Raw genomic sequence first — 19,970 nt, forward strand, 5'->3', positions numbered from 1 at the left:
AGGACGTTGTGCACGCAAAGACGGGCTCGACGAGCTGTCAATGCCAATTGAAAAGTGGGGAATTTGGTTGTGTGCGCACAGGTTGGCAGCCGCCCGTCAGCTGCCACGAGCTGGATTCTGCCCAGGCGAGGGCGAGTCTGCCCCACCGGCAAGGCCGGTCGAATCACCAATCCCCACCGCCCTCCATAGGGTTTTCAAGCCCTGCCAAAAATTTGGCCAGCGACTCCTCCGTGCCGTGTTGACCTCGAAATTGCATCTGCCTTTACTGACCGGCGGCACCTCTTCGACAATCAAGAGCGCTTGATCCACAACCGTCACAATGGTGAGTACCGAATTGCTGCTGGACGATTGCGACAGCAGACGTCCTGTTATTCTTTACGATGGGAGTCCAATTTGACTGACCGCGATTTTTATGGTGTAATAGGCGATCAAGCACAACCAGCAGATTCCCAACAACCGTGAGCATCCCCATCCCGAGCGACAGCCCGACGACGACGACGACTTTTGACCCCGAAACCGACGACATGGACTGACCCGATTTTTCAGATTTCCGCAAGGATTGGCAGAGGCGCGTCAGGTGCCACTTCGACCAGGTTCGTTAAAACCACACAGAACGAGGAGGAGGACGATGATGCGAGTTGGGAACTATGATTCTGACGGATGGGAAAACAATAGGCTGGCAAGAAGGCTTCCCGCCGTGTCGCTCGCCAGGCCAAGGCTGCTGCTCTTGCCCCTCGCCCGGTTGACAAGCTCCGCCCCATTGTCCGGTGCCCGTTAGTACAACCTTTGCATCCCGACCATATTCGAGAGAGCGTGGAGATCTGACAGGATTCGTGTGCAGCACCATCAAGTACAACCGCCGCACCCGCCTCGGCCGTGGTTTCTCCCTCGCTGAGCTCAAGGTACGATTGATAACCTAAAAGAGAGATGGGAATGCAACGCATGCAGAATTGCGATCGCCGAGAACGCATTGGCTCTGACACAGATACAAACTATAGGCTGCTGGTATCCCCAAGCTCGTTGCTCCCACCATCGGTATCTCGGTTGACCCCCGCCGCGCCAACCTCTCCGAGGAGTCCCTTGCCGCCAATGTCGAGCGCCTGAAGGCCTACAAGGCCCGCCTCGTCGTCTTCCCCCGCAAGTCCAACAAGCCCAAGAAGGCCGATACCCCCAAGGACCAGCAGACCGGCGAGTTCATCAAGAGCGTCGAGGCTGCTTTCGGCGTCGAGGCCCCCATCGTCTCCGGTTTCAAGGAGATCCCCAAGTCCGAGCTCCCCTCCAACATCGAGGGTGGTGCTTTCCGCGCTCTCCGCAAGGCTCGCTCCGACGCCAAGCTCGTTGGTGTCCGCGAGAAGCGCGCCAAGGACAAGGCTGCTGCCGAGGCCGAGAAGAGCAAGTAAATTGCTCGTCTTGGACGGGGTGGTTGAAGCGGCATCTCTGTGGCGGTGTTTGGCTGGTCTGGTCTCGGTTATGCTTTTCCTTGTCACCTGGGCGAGGACCACTATGTTGGACATCCTCGACCAAGGGCCGTGTAGTTCCGGGGGATTTCACGTCACTTTTTAAAGCGGGACACGGTTCAATTACTACACGCATCATAGGGATTTGCTAGAGCAGCGCACAATGAATGGACAACGGAAAAAGCATGATTCTTGACCAACTTCAAAGGTCCTTCTTTCTGGGTGATACCAATCGGGGAGTTCATACGGATTGCAACAAATGCCTGAGTTCTTGTTTAGTTTTTGATCACGTCCTTGTTTCACTTGTCTGCTGAATCGTTGACTCCCTGATGTGAAGATGCAGACCATTATTCTTTGCTGACATTCGTGTTACTAACACCCTTTCAATCTAGTTTCCCTTCCTATCATCCTGCAACAACTCAGTTCCTTTCTTCAGAATCTCCTCAAACACCCCCTTCCTCGGCCCCTTCAGCTCGCTCGAGTGAGCCCTCAGAATCTCCGCAACCAACACCAACCCGTTCTCGCGATCCTTGGCCGTAGCAGCAGCCGACGGCTTCGTCTCTGCCTGTTGAGGGTTGAGGTTCAGCCCTTCCATGATCGACGTCACCTCAGTCGGCTTATCCTCCTTCTCGTCCTTCTCATCCGTAACCTCCTCGATTCTGCCACTATCACCACTCTCGCCCTCCACCAGCCCAGCAGCAACTTCCTCACTCCCCGTAACCGCAACCGCCAGCTTCTTGACCGCCTCCGTCCCCTCATTCAACACCCTCAACACAACACTCGCTCCCCCATCCGTCGACCTCGCAAGCAACGCCAGCACAAACAGCACTTCCGACCTCAAAGCCGGGTACTTCCCCTGCGCAAGCAAATGCGTCAAGTGCTTCGCAACCAACGGGCCATGCACCTCATAAAACTCCTCGCGCGTCATCTCATCCAAAACCTCAACCTTGTCCTCTCCCTCCTCCTGAGCAGCAGTAGTAGCCTGCTGCAAAGCCCTAACAACACTCATCACCCCCCTGGCCGTCTCAATCTTGGTCGGCTCCAGATCCGATCTCGCGCCAAGCGTCATCAGTAAGTGGAAGTAACTCTTCACCTCCCCCTCCTTCTCCGTATGCTTGAAGTCTGCAGCCAAGGGCTTACACAGCTTGGCCACATTGCCGGGGGAGTTAACCAACAACAGCCTCGCCAGCGACACAGCAGCAAACTGCACCTGCGGCTGCACCGCCGTCTTGATCCACGCCCCCGCCAGCAACTCCGGCAGGAAAGCTTCGCCGAGCGGCATCTTGTTGCCCTGCGGGATGGCCAGGTTCTTGGCAAACGACAGAATAGCGTGTAAGAGCTGCGGGGTGGCGGGGACGGATTTCTCGTCAGGGTCGAGCGCTTGCGCGAGGAGAGACGCCAGGTGGGTGTGCACGTGGATAGTAGGGTCCGCGACGAGCGCGGTGCTGGCTTCGTCGGAGCGGGAGAGGTTGCCGAGACATAAGCATGCCGCGGTGCGGAGGTGTTGGTTTGCGAATTTTTCGGAGGACAGCCAGAGGAGAAACTTTTTGGAAACGGGGCTGGAGGAGGAGATGGGGTAGAGCTCGGAGAAGGAAGGGTGGGCGGAGAGGTCAGCCAGCAAGGTGACGAAGGTCGTGCAGACGGTTTTGAGCTGGTCGAGGTCGTCGAGGTCGGGTTCGTCCAAGTTCTCGTACGAGTAGCAGGCGTTGTAGAAGGCTTGTTGGAGGTGGAGGATGTTGGAGGCGGAGGAGAGAAAGGACGGTTGGAGGGACTCGTAGGTCAGGTAGGCGAGGGCGACGGTGCAGAAGCCGTTGAAGAGCTCGAGGGAGGGAAGGCCGGTGGGGGAGCCGCCGGCGAGAGCGAGGAAGACGGCGGGGGTGGAGGGGTCGGCGACTTCTGGTTCAGGTTCTGGTGGGGGGTTTGTTAGATATAGGGAAAACCATGAAGAGGGGAAATGGTTATGCTGCGTACTTTGGCTAACAAGTAACTCGAAGATGTTGTTGATGAGATGAAGAACTTGGTCGTGATCTCCTCCTGGTTGAAGCGAACCTTCTTGCAAGAGAGCTACAAGAGCTTTGCTTAATCCTGCTTCACACACCTGAAGTTGTGCCGGCTCTAGAATAGTGTTAGCCAAATATCCGTGTTCCAAAAGTTCGGGGCCATCGTACCATAATCAACAATGACGTTGTATAAAACGGGCAACAACAGAGGAAGAAGAGACCTGTCGTTCAGAAAGCGGATGACAGTACGAAGCTGGCCGGACTCAACCAGCTTGGCTCTGTTCTCATCTGTGATATGTTTAGCTTCAGTCCTTTTTTCTGTGGTGGCATACAGAGTTCTTACCGCAGTCGGCACATCCATTTCCAAGCACACGCAAACACTGGCGCTTCAAGCTCAGATCCAGCTCTTCCGTTGGTAGTAGTTTCAAGACAAAGTCTAGGATGCCGGATTCTCTGAGAGGGTCTCTTAAGCTGGCTGTATTTTGAGTTGCTTAGTTAGCTATTCATAATAAAAGGTATGTTTGCCTTTTCGTTTTTATGAAAGATTTGTTGTGTCCACTGAAATAAAGGGAGACTCACGATCTCTGACGCCATCACCGATTCTTTCCAGAAGATTGGCCAATGTGTCGAGCGGTTTATCTCCGCCATTCCAAGCGGCTTCGAGCTGGCTCAACAAGTTCTCGTCAAGTGTGAAAGCCATTATGTCTCTTTACTTCCGTCGGGGTATCTGCCAATGATAGAGAGATATGGTTGTGAACAAGCGGTGATGTTTGGGAGAGACAAAGGAGTGGACGTTGAGGAGAGCTCCAAACAATAAGGTGAGTGGGGCTCCAAAGTGGGGAGGTCAACAAGGTACCTGCAGCCGTTATTGGGGTGAGGTATCAAATTGATGGCAAGATGTTAGGGCATTGGGCCATGCATGCACCTGCCAGGCAGGCCAAGCCAGACTAGGCTTGGTACAGGCCAGACTCAGGGAAAGAGGTACTTAGTGGATGAGGCACTGGGAGAGTATATGTATTTCGAGTCGGCCACAAGCCAGATCCAGACTTAGCTTAAATCATCATCTTCTATATAATATAAACTATATGCAGCTCCTAACACCCTAATAGTAGTGTGTTATCACGTATCGAACATATAAAACGAAGCTATCGTGAAGAATTAGACTAATTGATTTTCTATCTTTCTTTTTCTAATTCGGAAAGGTATCTTTACTAGCCCTCTTTAGTAAACGAAGTATTAATCGAATTAGACTAGGACTACAGAATACCCTGCTTAATATATTTGTATTAAATAAGACGTAGACCTTTACGTTTAATGTATTGCCCCGTACTTAATTTTAAATTATTTTAAATCAGGCTAGATAACCGATAAGTATCTACGAATTCGCTAAATCTTAAAATTCTACTTTAACGGGCAACTTTAATTATTGCTCCTTATAGAAGACGACTTTGATTTCGTAAGACTTCTCGAGCCTACTTTCGAATTAGAAGATCCTATTAACGAGGAGAGATACCTAATTAATTAGAATATTAAAAAGAATTTATTCCTCAAGTTCTTAAGTAATTAGCGAAAGTAGATTAAATAAAGCGTTCTTCTAGAAGGACTCTAATAGTTTAAATAATAAGGCACTCCAATATATTAACCCGCTAAAGACTAATTTAAACCCTAGGAATAACTTTGATAGTAATTAATTAACCCTTCTATTTTTTATTACCTTTTATTCCATAATAGTTAAATTGGATATAGGTATTTACTGTTCCTACCGAATTTCTAAATATAATATTACTAACTTCAACTATTTCTAATCAATTTATTTTATATACTTAAACTTAGAATAAATTCCGCCGAAGTTCTAAACCCCTAAGAGTTCCTTTATTTTCTATTTATTAGCGAGAAAACCCTATAAGACCTCCTCTATAGATTCGAACGTTATTAATAGTAAGTTAGAGAATAATTCGAGATTTAAGAGTTGAATTAATGGTATAAGGAATAATAAGAGGTAATTGTCGATTATATTATACGTTTGATAACGGAATTTTAATGATAGAAAGTTTAGAAACGTTGTTAATAGGAGGAAACCGAACGTGATTGTTAAGCCGAATTTGTAGAGCGTAAGCGTTAAGGGGAATTTGAAAAAGCCCGTCGTTAAGCCGAATTTAACGAAGTTTAACGCCGTCGGACCGAATTCGAGGAAGTTCGTCGTTAATGAAGTTAGAACCTTAAAATTTAACGTTGTCGTTAAATCGAATTTGAGGAAGCTCGTTAAATTTAATTTGAGGAAGATTAACGCCGTTGAATTAGATTTGAAGAAGTTCGTTATTAAGTTAAATTCGACGAAGTTTAACGTTAAGAAAATTAATACCAAGAAACCGAACTTTAAGAATTTCGGAATTAGGAAGTCGATAAGGATAGAGATATTAGGATAATTGGGAACCTAATATAGGTGGATATTATCTCCCTCGTAGCGAAGATAATTGCTGAGATTATAATTAGAGTAAATATTAAAAACCCTTTAATATCCAATTCTAATTATAACGTTAAGGTAGGGGATATTAATTACTCTAACCTATTTTTAATATCCGTTAACGGCGTTATTTCCGACGGGAAGGTTAATGAATATATTAATATATATACTTTTATTAATAGGTTTAAGTATTAAATTAGAAACTTTAAGAACGATAGTGAAATCTAAGTTCGTCGAATTTAGACCTAATATCTTATAAGCGTTACTTTAATTTTGTTAGTTATTATAGACTTAATATATATATAATAATAATAATAATAGACTTGTAACGGATTTACGGGCTTATATAATAATATATAAGTATAAAAATAAAATTTATAGTTTTATATATAAATACTATTTTTATAACCGGAGAAAAATTCCAGTCCGGAAGAAAGGTCCGATTTGCAACAGGGATCACCCCTGAATAGAATCCAGAAGAAAACCCAGAGGAAAATCTAGACCTCGACCTTCGTAGTCGAATTTCGGCCTCAACGTCAGTCAAACGAAGTCATACGTAACTCCATTAGAAAGAACGGAACACGACGTTTCCGACCGTACAACGGTTTCGTTATATGACGACCATATGGAGTAGAAGTGAAGAAAGAAGTCCGAGAAGACTTTTGAGTTCGGATTCGAATTCCGGACTCTACGGCTGACGTATGAGAATAACCAGACTACCGTTAGAATGATCAGAAAATAACGATTCCAAAAGTACAAACAGTTTTGTCACTTGATGACTCATTGATCCATAAAGTCTATTTAAAGAGGGCTTCCCTCGAGAAAAGGGGAAAAGAAATATATCTTAGACACTCATCGATATCTCAACCAATCTACCACCATTCTCCACATTCTACATACCATTCTGCTCCACTTTGAACGCTCCACACAGCTGTATCGACCGTACCTTCATACCGTATTCACTCGTCGATCGATACCTTCCAACAAATTTAATATAGTTACGTACTTTTCGAAGTTAATTGTTTATTATTCGAGACAGCCTCTATTAACGCTATTTGTATAAAGTTAAAAGATAAATTCAAATTTAATTACTTAACCAGTCTAATTGAAATTAAGAGGGCTAGGTTTATACTTTAGGATATATATTAAGGTAAAGATATATTAGCCTTCGTCTAGATTATTATTCGTAGTATTAAAGGTTATAACTTCGATTTCCTTGATTAATTAATCGCCGTCTTCGAGGCCTTCAACCCCGAGATTCAAATAAATTTAATTAAGCTAAATTTATTATTAATAGTCGATATATTAATGAACTAACTTCAGGAGAGAGAAAGTATTATTCGAGGATTAGCCTTTTAGAAATATTGTAACTAAATTCTAATTCCTAACTATTAAATATTAAATTAAAGGCAAGTTGGCTATTAAAATAATAGGTTGAATTCCTATAATTAGAATTGAGGTAGCGAAAACTAGAATTGAGGATATTAGAATTAAGGCTATTAGAATTAGGGTTAGGGATATTAAAACTAGATTTAAGGCCTATACTAGAATTAAAACCGCTTATCTGGCTACTTTTAGAATTAAACTTAATAGAGTTAATACAGTAATTAGAATTAAAATAATTAGTTAGCTAATTGTAATTAGACGAACTTCGTCCTAGAAAACCGTTGCCTACTTATACACCTAATTATACTTAGGGCTATAAGGTAATAGTTAATTTATTACGGCGAATTTAATTTAGATGTTGACCTATTTTACTAATCCCTTAGCGTTAAGGACGTTACCGATAACGAATTTACCGGCTATATAACTACTAACAGCTATATTTACCCAGGCGTATTCTTTAATAATAAATCCTCAGTTAATCTGTTATATTTTATACCCGTGGTAGAGGAGTTAGGCCCGACGGAGGAATATAATGATAGATTCGTTGGTTTTATAGCGACGAAATAGACCTAACGCTACTATATTTGTTTTAAAACCTTTAATAGCAGTAATAAATTAATATAGTACGTTTATAGAGTCTATTTTAAGCGCTGATAGCCGGGACGTTCGAAGAACGGTAAAGTAACGTCGCCGGAGGCCCCGGTTAACGTATTCTATAGTATAAGAATCTTTAATATTATAAATTAGCCCTAGGTAAAAAACGAAGAACTGATAATGCTAATTTAGCGGAGGGTCTAAATAGATAACGAATAGGCGTTAACAGAGTTAAACTTCCGACTACTTTAATTCCTATTCCTATTATTAAGTCCGCTATCGATAATAAATTGTTAATAGGTATAAGTTTTAATTTTCGTTCTTATTTTTATATACGATTATAAATTATATTTAACTTAGAAAAACTGGAAGAAGAATTAGATATATACGAAGATATAGGGTATATATTAATATTAATAAATATGGTAGTACTATAAAAATACTTTCTATAAGTCGAAGTCTGTAAAAAAGCTACGCTAATTATAATTAGAGGAATCAGCGATAGTAGATATACAACTTCGGAATATATTATTTTATTATTATTTTTTAAGAGTTAAATATTAGGAACCGAATATTAATAGTTCGCTACCTTTATGCGTAAAGTGACTATCGTTAACGATTTGAAGGCTAATATGTTGTTGGGAATTGATTGTATAGTATTAGAATAGTTTGATATTTATTTGAGTTAGGGATATATTGCGATCAATTCTTGTAAAAGTATTAGGATCCTAATTGGGATATAAATTTATAGTAGGAAAGTCTATGTTAAAATTACATTTATTTATTATATCAACGTTATATTATAGAAGACGATTTGGATGATAGTTAATTATTTTGAGTAATCTACCGATTAAAATTTATTATTTATATTGATTTATTAAAGGAAGTTGACGACCCTAATATAAATAACCGACGGAATTTATTAATATATTCTAATCCGCAACAATATATTAGAATTAATATAAATTTATAAGGGCGCTAGAATCGGGTACTTAGCTTCGATAAATTAAGATACATATATATATATAATCGAGCTAGATATAATTGAAGAGGTAATCCGCTTAGCTACTAACGGAGATACCTTATAACCTCCTATCTTAGAGCTTTAAGGGAGCGATCCGACTATTTAATATATAATAAGCGTTAAGATTTATAACTGTAATCCTGTCGTAACCGATATAATAAATCGGATTTTAGGCGAATATTAAGATATCTTTAAAGATAAGGGTTTCGTAGAATTATCCGAAGACGAGTGGATGAAGATTGAAATGAAACCGGATTAGTATATAAAAATCCCAAAATATTGTAGGATCTTTTAAATAAACGTTAAGGATAGGAAAATTATTAATTAAATATTAAAAAAGATACGTGAGTTGGGTAGAATTATAAGAATAAAATATTAAATCCCTTTTTTATTCCTTATTTTCGTAGTTTGGTAATAGACGAAGAATAGAAGAAAGGGAAGGATGGTAGTAGATATTAGGGGCTTAAATAGGAATGTTCTTCCCGATTCCTGCCCTATAAGGTCTTAAGAAGAGGTGTTAGTAATAGTTGAAGACGCGGCGTTTATTACGGTTTTCGATGCCGTAGCCTTTTATTATTAATAGTAAGTCTATCTTTAAAATTATTAGGCTTTTATAATTATAACTTTAGAAAGCTAATATATTTATAATATTATTATTATAGGATTCAAAAATTTAAATGCCTACGTTCAACGTTAAATGGACTTGTTATTCGACGGTACTGTTGGAATTAATTATTATAACGATATCGTTATTGTATTTAAAATATTGGAGGAGTACGAATTATATTTGAGGTAAGTTTTAGAAAGATTGAAGGAACGGAATATTTTTATTAGACCTTTAAAATCCTTTTGCGCCTTTCCTTCCGCCGTAGTTTTAGGGCGTATAGTTGATTCCTTTAGCTTTATTATTACTAAAGAGAAATTAGAAGTAATTGCCGCCATAAAATTCCCAAAAACCTTCCGGGATTTAGAGATTTTTATAGGTTAGATAGGCTACTAGAGATACTACGTACCGAATTTATTATTAACCCGCTCTAATATTGGAAAATAGAGCTTTTAAAGATTTATCGAAGAAAGGGTCCCGAATTGGAATTAATATTAGAGTTAAGTATACTAAATTAGGCTAAATTAAGTCAAGATAGACCGATTCTGTTAAGACCGCCTCCTAAAGGAAAATATAATTATAAAGCTTAGGCCGCGGCAATCCTTTTTGGCTTGCTATTCTGGGAAGAAATTATAGCGTTTAAGGTTGTTAAAGAAGCCCTGTCTAACCCTATTAAATTTTATTATTTTTACCTAAATCGTTTATTATATTTCGATTATAATATATATATTAGGGGGATTAGAGTTGAGATTTACTATATTAAGGATAATATACTTAAGAAAATCCACAACCTTAATAATAAAATTATTAAATATTTATTAAAGATTGTAGTTTAACTGATAACCTTTCTTTTTAGAACCCTATTAAATGCGGAAAAGAGGTATTGGGCGACGGAAATAGAAGTTTTAAGATTCGTTTGGGCTATATTAAAAGCCAAATATTGGATCAACATTACTAAAGTTAGAATATATTGTTTTATAGACTATTCAGCAATTTTAAATATAATAAGATAGGTTAATATAACGAATTCGACGGCCGTTAGCGCCCTTAATAAGCGATTCGTTAGGGCAATAGAATTTATTAGCCTATTTAATATATAGATTTTATATAAACTGGGCGTTTACTATATTATTCTAAACGCTTTATTATGGTTTAATTCGAATAATAATAATACGGATCCTAATTAATTGGGCGGATTGGACGTACTATTAAATAACGTTCTGGAACATTAGGTATTTATGGGTAACGTAATAATAGGAGGGAATTAAATATAAATCCTATTTAAAATTTAAGTTCTAGAAGAAATAATCCAAAATATCCCCTTTAATAGAATATAAATATCAACGGGCGTAGTAATTATCGCGATTGAATTAGGCTTCCGCCGTTAATTAATTTAGGAATATATAGAAGACTCCTATTAGAAGATAGTTTATACAATAATTCAATAGAACGAAAAATTTGGATTAGAGAAAGCCGACTTACTATTTTAAATTAAAAATAATTTATTATAGCGAATCTAAAACGATTCCTTTAAATTCGTAACTCTATAACATGATTTTTATAATATCTTGAAGGCCTTATATGGCGGAAACCATTAAAACTATAATAAAATCGTACTATATTTATTTAATTTCTATATTGACAAGGGATTTAAGAAATTGAAAGAGTTTTTAATAAATTATCCTAAATTCCATATTAATAACGTATAAAGGTATAAACCCTATAGGAATCTATAACTATTATTAAGTCCGCCCTATCTATATTTTTTTATTACCATAGACTTTATATTAGTGTTACTTATTTTAATAGACGGGTTCGACGTTTATTTTATTATTATATATAAATATAGCAAGGAGATAATCATAATTCCGGGGAAATTAACTTGGATAGCCTAATAATAGGAAAAGGTATTAATTAAAGCTCTATTAACGAGAAACTGGGGAATCCTACGCTAAATTTTAATAAATAGAAATCCTAAATTCGTATTAGTAATATAGAAGCTAATATAATAATATTTAGAAATTAAATTACTATATTTAATAATTTATAAACTATTAATTAACGGTTAGTTGGAGTGCTTAATATAAGTAATTGAAATAGCGTTAAAATATTATATTTAAAGCCTGATTCATTTAGAACGTTGGCTGGAAATTATCCTAAAATTGCAATTCGAATATAATAATGTAAAAATAGGGACGACTAAAATATTTCCTAACGAGGTAATTAAAGGATTCTAGCTAGCTGGAATTATAAATATTATTATAGATCGGGGATTCGACTATTAATTATTTGAGAAGCTAGACTTCCCAACGGCGAAAATAGAAGCTTATAATTCCCTAGCAGTAGCCGTAATAACAATAAAATACTATTTTAATAAAATATATATCTTAAAGACTTTTAACGTCGGCGATCGAATTTATTTTAGATTTTATAAAGGGTATACTATTCTATAAGTTACCGTACTAGGGAGTAAGCTAGGTCTACGATATATAGGACCGTTTAGAGTAGTAGAATGAGTCGGGCGAAGTGTATAGATTGAATTTCCCTATTAATTAGAAATTCATTTAATAATTAGTATCGACTATTTAGAACCGGTAGGAAAGCTGGACCCTTACGGGTGTTAACTACTAACCCTAATTCTTATTAAAAGTATTAATTTACTAGCTAAAATTACCGCTAAAAAGAAGGAGAAATTAGGAATTATTAAATATTTAGTCGAATACGACGGGGTAAGACGGGAATTCGACTACTAAGTGGTAGTAAAAGAATTGAAACCTAAGATTTTGGAAATATAACTATAAAAGAAGATACAGAAATGAAAATAAAGATAATAAAAAGAATAATAAAATATTTTGTACTATATATTTACTTAGTAAACTATTCGCGAGGACGTATCGCTTTCGATGAGGGGCAGATTGTTAGGGTATTGGGCTATGCATACACCTACCAGGTAGGCTAAGCCAGACTAGGGTTGGTATAGGCTAGATTTAAGGAAAGAGGTACCTAGTGGATGAAGCACTGGGAGAGTATATGTATTTCGAATCGGCTACAAGCCAGATCCAGACTTAGCTTAGATCATCATCTTCCACACAATATAGACTGTATGCAGCTCCCAACACCCTGACACAAGAGGTACCTCCGTAGGGTAGAAATGACTTTTCTCACTGCAGTCGGAGTCTTTCTTGCTTCTTCGAGTAGCTTCACTATTATCCCTTCCTGGCTATTTTTTTTGGCTTGAGATACAAACAATTAGCTGCAGCTTTAAGTTCGGTTTGATTACCGAGCAGTGACATAGCTTTCAAGTCTCGCGCTAACACTGGGACGGGTTGATAGCTCCCCTTGTCGCCTCCATAGGACTCGGCATCTGGTTGCGAGTATTGATTTCACAAAGACTGTGAACGCAGGTCTGGGTATATTGTTAATCACAGAGAGACAGTACAAGAATTCTAGCCCTTTGACAGCATGAACCATGAGATAGCCGAAAACCTCACGGTGAACAGATGGCTCGTGCGCCCTCCCATATTCAGGGGTAATCATCACAGCAGCGCAAAAACGACAAGAGGGTCTACAACAAAAAGACACCCGTATATGCTACATGCCACATTATACACTTTACCGGTACACAGCAGTAGCCACTGCGACCGAGTAGGGAGACGGCTACACGCCCATCTTTTGGGCGCATAGATAGTATACACATGGCCGGCGCCGCATCGATCCCGGCCAGGATCATCTGTAACCATCGCCATAAGAAGCGTCCCACGTCCACACACACATCTGCTGCGCTCACTTTACTGCCAACCACAGACAACCACGCCTTACTGCTTGCTACCAAGCCACTTGAGCTCGACGTACTTGCCGATGTTACCCGTACCGAGAACAGGAAGCTCACGCTTCTGGAGCTCCTTCTGGATGACCTTCCAGCGACCAACCATCTTCTCCTTGTCCACAGGTGTGACTCTCCTGGGGTAGACCTTGACGTTGGGGAGCTCGGGCAAGATGCTGCTCTGCTCAATCTGCTCAGCAAGCTTCTTGGGCTTGGGAGGAGTGACGAGGGCATCCATAAAGTTGGCGACAGTCTGAATGCTGGTGAGCTTGCCGTCGGAGAGGATGTGACCGGTCATTTTCTGAATGCGCTTGGCAGCCTGTTGAATTGGAGGGTTCTGTTAGCTATCTTTTCATAAGCAAGGTGATTCGGAACGGGACGTACATAGAACTTGACGACAGGGTCCCGGATGGTAGCCTCCTTCCAGTCGTTGTTCCAAGACTTGCGGAGCTCGATGGCCTCGTCGACGGTCAACTTGACCCGAGAACCCTCCTCGCCCTTTAAGCGATAGCCGAGCTTCTTGCCCTCCTCGAGCAACTGGTCGGCCTGCTCCTTCTCGCCGAGAGAACGTAGCCTGCGCACCTGCTCCTGCCACTCGAGTGTGTTGTCGGCCTTTTCCGCCGCGTTCCGCATGAGAATCCAGACCCTCTGCAAGTCGCTGTGGTTCTTGAGCGACAGCTCACCATTCTCCCCACGGCACATCTCCACGGCGACGGTCTTCTGCCAGTGATCGCCGTTTCCAATAATCGACACCATATCCGCGGGGTTCTTGGGGTTAGCGCCGAACTTCTTCAAAGCCAGACCCTCGACGAGCGCCCTCCTCAGAATGACCTTCAACAGCCTGGGGTCTGTGATCTTCTCTTGCGGGGCAAAGCCCTGGTATTCGAACTGCTTCCCGCCATCCCTGAAATGCTCCGGCTTGCTCCACCAGTCGGACATACCACCGATCTCTTGCAGCCCCGCGCCGGACGTGGCAGGCTCATAGTTGGGGTCTCTGATCTTCTCTGGGGCGTCGGCCCGCGTGGGTTGCCCTGGAAGAACAAGGTTGACCTGCCTCGGGGTTTCGAATCCTCCTTTCCTCTTCCTCTGTTGTTCAACGGTTTCGGTGGACTCGGTCGCGACTTCGGCGGCGGCGGCGGCTACCGGGGCTTCGGGAGTGGTCTCGGAAACCGTAGAGGCGCATCGGCGTTGTGTCTGGAGGGTGTTTTGCCAGACGCGGTTACGGGTGGCGGAGATTTGTGTCGAGAAGTTGCATGACTGGCAGGTGGAAGAGGAGTCGGCGGCGGCGGTCGCTTGGGCCCTCAGGGCGCGGAGGGGAGCGGCCGATGTGGAAGCGACAGGCGACGAAGAGCTGCACAGGGCAGAGGCCGTGGACGGTATCCTCGGAATGATGCGGCGCATGGCTGGTGTGTTGAGGTTGCAACTTGCGACGACGGCAAGGTGCAATGGGACCTGTATGAGTTGTCCGGGGGGGGGGGGGGGGTGGTGACCGGGTTGGCGGTTGCGTTCGCGGGTGCGGACGGGGCGACAATAATCGGGCAACGAGCGGGCGACTCGAGGCGCGATGGAGTCTTGCCGGTCAAAAAAATCGAGCCCCGTTCTGCCCGTCCATCGGTCCAGTTGCCGGCCCAGACACACCCCGGTCGGCCAGCCGGGCGGGTGCTTGGCACTGTGGCAGCCACTGAACAGTCTCCAATTGCGTGCAGAGTGCTCCCCTCCAGCTGTTGACGGTCCAAGCTTCGACCCCGCGATTGACATGTCAGCCACATCTGCTAGTGGCTGAGTGGGAAGCTAGCGGCCGGGTAGCTCGTAGCGGTTCGCAAGCTTTCGGCCAAAAAATCTCTTGAATTGGATGATCTGATGGGCTCCCGGCAACATCTCCAAGCTCCATACCTCCCGACCTCGCCTACGTAAAAAGTGTCAGAGCTCCCCCGAGAGCCCCATTCTGTCCTTCAGTCCCGTCCAGACCCGACTACTCGACCTCGACGCCGATTACATACTTGCCGAAACCGGACATCCTATAAATACAGCTTCAAAGTCGATCCAATGGCGCCCCCGTCGAACCCCCGCAGCGTCTCGGACGCGACACGCTTCACCCCGACGACTCCCCATGCCAGCTCCAAGTCCGCGGATCCCCGGCTCAACACCCCCAAGGGCTCGCCAACAGGTCCCAAGGAGCCCAAGATGCCCGGCACTCCCAAGTTCGTCGAGACACCAGAGCAAAGGGTTGCGCGGTTAAGAGCTGCACACTTGAAGGCGAAGCAGGCGCAGGTTTCGAGGATGGATCGGATCATCGACGGCAGCAGACGCTTCTTCGACTCGGCTCACAAGGTCACCGTCTTGGGGTTGATTGGTTTCACAGGTTAGTCCCGTCTAGCCCCGAGCACTTATGCTTTCACCAGTTTCCGAATTTGGTACCTGGTTCCTGGCCTTAGATCCAAGAACAAGAACTGACATACGTCATAGTGATGGCCGGCCTGGTAACCGCCTACACCGCCGCCGACATGATGGTGTACAACAAGAAGCGCAAGGCCGAGTTCATCGAGGCGCAGAAGAAGATGGAGGCTGATTCGCTCGAGGCCGCCCGCCTGGCCTACATCACCGGCAAGGCGACCGAGGAGCAGACCGCGCTGGTGGAGGAGTACCTGGAGCGTGAGCGCGAGGCCGGCCGTCCGAAGCCCTCCATTTTCTCCAAGCTCCCCAGCGTCATCGGCGCCCCGACTCCCATCACGAACGAGACGACAGAGCAGACGACAACGAGCGTATCAGAGGCGGCGACATGGCCCGCTGCGACAACACCGAAGGCGACCGAGGAGCAGCCTGCGGCGGTGGATGCGGCTACCACGGAGAAGTCGGGACTTTGGGGCTGGCTTACCGGCTCGCTGAAGAAGGAGGATGTTGCCGCGGGTGCGGGACAGCAAGCCCCTACACTGGTCGGTGCTGTGAAGCAGGAGACGAGCGCCATCAAGGAGAAGGCGCAAGCGGCGTTTGAGAAGGAGAAGGAGAACCAGAGGAAGGGTGGCCCCCTTGACAAGGTGGGCTTGCCTGAGCAGAAGTGAGTGAGCTGAAGCGGATGGAGAAAGGGATGAAGAGGTCAATCTTTGGGTGGACGAATGAAGATGGAGCGGTCTTTCATGACCGTGAGGGACGAAGGAGTAGGGTCATCAAGCCGATTTGCTCACGATGGCCATCTCCTCGAAACCCGTCTTACGGGCAGCTTGGCCGTTTTTGGTCTGGCGATCTTTGGCATCACCATGCCTCTGATATGATCAAGGGAACTTCGCATTTGATGAGGGTAAACACATGTTGGGCGGGTGGGGTGGGCGACGGAATCACGAAGCAGCCTTTCTAGACCTTGGGTGCTGGGAGACCGCTTGTTAGAAGTGCGGCGGGACCTCTACCATGCATGAAAGGATATGCGTACAAATTACGGTTTCAACAACACGACAAGAAGTGTTGAGATGCAAGACAGGAGAAACGGGCTAGGATATTGCTCGACAAAGAGCCCTACCCGATGTACCATAGTGTAGAAAGGAGTCATTGCATAAATCGGCGCAGAGGAGATGGATTTACCCAAGTATATAAGATGTGAGACATAACATAGTGGTAGAAGTATTCGGTGTATTGGATGTCACATACAATATTCAAAATCGCATTAACAACAGGGTAGGCATCATAAAATCACGGGTCATGTCTTGGACATTCCACGATCAGACATCTTCATTCAAATATTATCTTATTCACCAATTACTGTTATCTGCGTAATGCGATTAATCATCCTAGAAGTAGACTAGAATCCCTCTCCATGCGCTATGTTTCCTCCCGGTTTTGGAAGTCAACATGGTATATAAACGACCGTGTGATGTTTGTAAATGTCAAAGACTCCTTCCTGCCTTCTCCTGAAAGGCCCCGAACACCAAATGAAACCCAGTGAAAAAGCAAAAGAGATATGAGTATGCTATAGTGTTTGGTCGTTTTTTTTTCACCAACGCTGTGTGTCCTTCCATCTCCTCCGGACCAAATGAGAAATAGTGCAAAAAGCCAAATGCCATGCCATGTTGTTCTGGGCATCGGCTCAGCTCGGCCTGAAATTTGACAATAGAAGCACTGATTTGATCGTAGTAGATCAGAAGACAAACTCTGAGCCCTCGATTCCCGAGAGCCCCTGGAGGCGTGGCTCTGTCTCTGACCCATCAGTCCTCTCCTTTCTTATCCCCACGTCCTCAGGGGCTGGCCCACGAGGTACTCTACCCGAAGCTCCCGCGGAGCTCCTCGCCCCCCCCCCCAAAAAAAAAAAAAAAGGAAAAGGAAAGGTCAGCTAAACATCCGCGTACCGCCATCCTACGACACGATAATATGGTTAAAATGTCCCGGAACCTTCATCCGGCACTTCTCGCAGTCATCCCGATATCCTATGCTAAACGACCTCTTCATGCCCGGCTGGTTGGCCATGGTCCACGAGCTGACCGTGTGTTTGGAGCGCTGATGGCCCCTTTTATTAGGGGGTGACGTGGTTTTCGGCGATGTCTGCGGGGATCCTCCATATCCAATCTCGACACCATCCATACTACCATGACCATGACCATGACCATGATGGTTTTGGCACTCTCCTTGGGGAATAGGCGTCGGCTCGCGGGGTCCCATTTGGCTGTTGAGGGAAGAGTTGCGCAACGGCATGGCGGAGAGGAGAGGGTGGCTGTGGGTTAGTTGGTCGAGGCTGCTGAGGCGCTGGCGGGGGAGGGGGTGTTCATGTTGCTGGAGGTGGTGGTGGTCGTGATCATGGTGATGTTGATGGCCAGGGTGGTACGATTCGAGGATCATCCGCGGACTTTCTCCCATGCCGCTGTCTTCCATGTCCCCTCCTACCTCGCTTATGGGCGAGGGGAGCCGACGGTTCTGCACCATGCTCCAGTCCTCCATCACCTGCGCGGTAGCGGCGGCGCCGTCGAGAGAGCGGGGGACGCTCTCGTGGCCTAGTAGCGAGACGGACGGCTCGTGGTGCTGCTGTGTAGGTGGAGGGACCCCATATGATCCCCTATGGTCCATGGTGATGTTACCCGCCGCTCCGCCCCAGTGCTTACCCCGGACTTGCTCAGCGAAGTTACAGTGGATCGGTGTCGGAATGCGATCGCTGATGCTTGGTTCAGGTGCCAAGTGGTCTGGCTGAAACTGACCCGGTTGGAGGTACTGCTGGTGCTGGTGGTGCTGCTGTTCTTGATGTCTTGGTTCTGGTTCGCAGTCCATCATCTCCATATCCATGCTTTCCGGGCTGTAGTTTGATGGGAGCTCCGGCTCGGCGGCCCATACGTGCTGCTCTGTGATCTCGGGCTCATGGTAGTCTGAGGGATCCGGCGCCCCATAGTACTGGTAGCCCGAGACGACGGGCTGCGGATTCTCTTGAAAACTCGGTGTAGAAAGCCATCTCTTGGAGTTGGGAGATGTCCGAACAGGCAATATTTGTTGGCGTTTCTAGAACGGGTGTCAGCATCTCATCAAAGGCGGATGACCGATATGGTGGTCTTGGACGAGGGAATGTTGACAGCCAAGGTCGTGCGAGGAAAGGCGGGGCAGATATATACGAGAGAATGCCGGGTGAGATAACCCATGAGAGAAGCGAAAGACGGCTTACAGTTCGGTGCTCGGAGAAGCCTGATACCCCTCCCATTGCGGCGTCCGCATAATCGTCCTCCCGCGATCTCTTACGGGGGCCTGCGGCCCATGCATGAGGAGCCATCATGTCGTCCAACCTGCGTATGCGCAACACGAAGCTGTGCGTAGGCGATACCCGAGATTGGCAGTCCGCAAGGGAATCAATCGAGCTGTTACGATGTAGGATCAAGTAAGGGCTGGAAGAGCGCAAGCCTCTTCTTATTATAAGTATAACCTGATGGACGGTTGATGTTTGTGGGGAGAAGAAACCGGCGGGTAGCTGACTGAGACTGAAAGAATGTTGAGCGCTGTGTTGGTGGCGGTGGTGTTATCAAGCTTTGTAATGCCGAGATGGATGTCACGGTATCGGCACGTCTTACGACAACAACTTCGAACCGACTGAAAGAGGAAGATGCCTGAATTGCCCAGATCAGCACTCCTTGCTTGCCTTTTTGACCGTCCAACTTGATAGGCAGAAGCCGCTTGAATGGTGAATAGGAGACCGCCTTCTCGAAGGGAGACCAATGGAAAGGGCGTTGCGACAGCGACAGCGGAGGTGGGGGGGGGGGAGTGAATTGTTCAGTTCCCAAAAGAGAATGGGGACGTCCGGCTTTCCCACTTTGTTGCGATTTGGGGTCCAAAGTCCAAACTGGGTAGACAAGTGAGGGACGGTCGGTGACAACCCCAAGCACTTGACTCGGCTCCTTCCCGTGCGGAGACAACGCTGTCTAGGATCTTTAGTCTGGTCTTGGTCTGGCCTGGATGCCGTGATCGACAACTCTCGCTGCTTCTTGTCGCAGTTCTTGAAGTATCTGGAAAGCGGCAAGAGGTAACCGCTCGTAGACGGAATTTGCCGTTTATTAGAAACACCAAGAAAGTTGTTGCTGAGATTCAAGAATGGAATGTGCCGTGTTGGCGGGGGTGTGAGTAAAGAGCCCCTCAAAGTCGGCGCCGTTAGCCCTGGCTTTG

At 45.0% G+C, this 19,970-nt stretch overlaps 7 protein-coding genes across 7 annotated transcripts; 3 read left to right on the plus strand and 4 right to left on the minus strand.

Moving 5' to 3' along the window:
• Positions 1–188: 188 nt before the first annotated feature.
• Positions 189–1,680, plus strand: B0H65DRAFT_226171 (60S ribosomal protein L13). Its single transcript, XM_062822126.1, has 6 exons — positions 189–322; positions 425–458; positions 547–593; positions 676–773; positions 842–902; positions 999–1,680. Exons 1-6 carry the CDS (start codon positions 320–322, stop codon positions 1,398–1,400), a joined length of 645 nt encoding a protein of 214 aa, XP_062680461.1. The 5' UTR covers positions 189–319; the 3' UTR covers positions 1,401–1,680.
• On the minus strand, positions 1,680–4,401 carry B0H65DRAFT_226204 (armadillo-type protein). Its single transcript, XM_062822127.1, has 5 exons — positions 4,037–4,401; positions 3,801–3,932; positions 3,626–3,745; positions 3,429–3,572; positions 1,680–3,365 (listed from the first exon to the last, which is right to left on the minus strand). Exons 1-5 carry the CDS (start codon positions 4,155–4,157, stop codon positions 1,846–1,848), a joined length of 2,037 nt encoding a protein of 678 aa, XP_062680462.1. The 5' UTR covers positions 4,158–4,401; the 3' UTR covers positions 1,680–1,845.
• A 5,967-nt stretch (positions 4,402–10,368) lies between these two features.
• Positions 10,369–10,542, plus strand: B0H65DRAFT_428255 (uncharacterized protein; the record flags this gene model as incomplete). Its single annotated transcript, XM_062824747.1, has 1 exon — positions 10,369–10,542. A coding segment is annotated over one exon (174 nt), but the record flags the coding sequence as incomplete, so codon positions are not given.
• Positions 10,543–12,983: 2,441 nt separating this feature from the next.
• B0H65DRAFT_589678 (ribosomal subunit 39S-domain-containing protein) lies at positions 12,984–14,820 on the minus strand. The gene is made up of 2 exons (XM_062831042.1): positions 13,737–14,820; positions 12,984–13,671 (listed from the first exon to the last, which is right to left on the minus strand). The coding sequence occupies exons 1-2, from the start codon at positions 14,751–14,753 to the stop codon at positions 13,345–13,347; spliced, it is 1,344 nt and encodes a 447-aa protein (XP_062680464.1). The 5' UTR covers positions 14,754–14,820; the 3' UTR covers positions 12,984–13,344.
• A 374-nt stretch (positions 14,821–15,194) lies between these two features.
• Positions 15,195–16,665, plus strand: B0H65DRAFT_526725 (cytochrome oxidase c assembly-domain-containing protein). The gene is made up of 2 exons (XM_062828861.1): positions 15,195–15,714; positions 15,819–16,665. The coding sequence occupies exons 1-2, from the start codon at positions 15,399–15,401 to the stop codon at positions 16,409–16,411; spliced, it is 909 nt and encodes a 302-aa protein (XP_062680465.1). The 5' UTR covers positions 15,195–15,398; the 3' UTR covers positions 16,412–16,665.
• A 424-nt stretch (positions 16,666–17,089) lies between these two features.
• On the minus strand, positions 17,090–17,653 carry B0H65DRAFT_468958 (uncharacterized protein). The gene has a single exon (XM_062826986.1). The coding sequence runs from the start codon at positions 17,544–17,546 to the stop codon at positions 17,163–17,165; it is 384 nt and encodes a 127-aa protein (XP_062680466.1). The 5' UTR covers positions 17,547–17,653; the 3' UTR covers positions 17,090–17,162.
• Positions 17,654–17,693: 40 nt separating this feature from the next.
• B0H65DRAFT_428087 (uncharacterized protein) lies at positions 17,694–19,089 on the minus strand (the record flags this gene model as incomplete). The annotated part of the gene is made up of 2 exons (XM_062824732.1): positions 17,694–18,821; positions 18,982–19,089. 2 exons carry the CDS (start codon positions 19,087–19,089, stop codon positions 17,694–17,696), a joined length of 1,236 nt encoding a protein of 411 aa, XP_062680467.1.
• Positions 19,090–19,970: the final 881 nt, after the last annotated feature.

This window comes from Neurospora tetraspora (assembly GCF_033439725.1).
Source record: "Neurospora tetraspora strain CBS 560.94 chromosome Unknown B0H65scaffold_5, whole genome shotgun sequence".
NCBI classification, from domain to species: Eukaryota; Fungi; Ascomycota; class Sordariomycetes; order Sordariales; family Sordariaceae; genus Neurospora; species Neurospora tetraspora.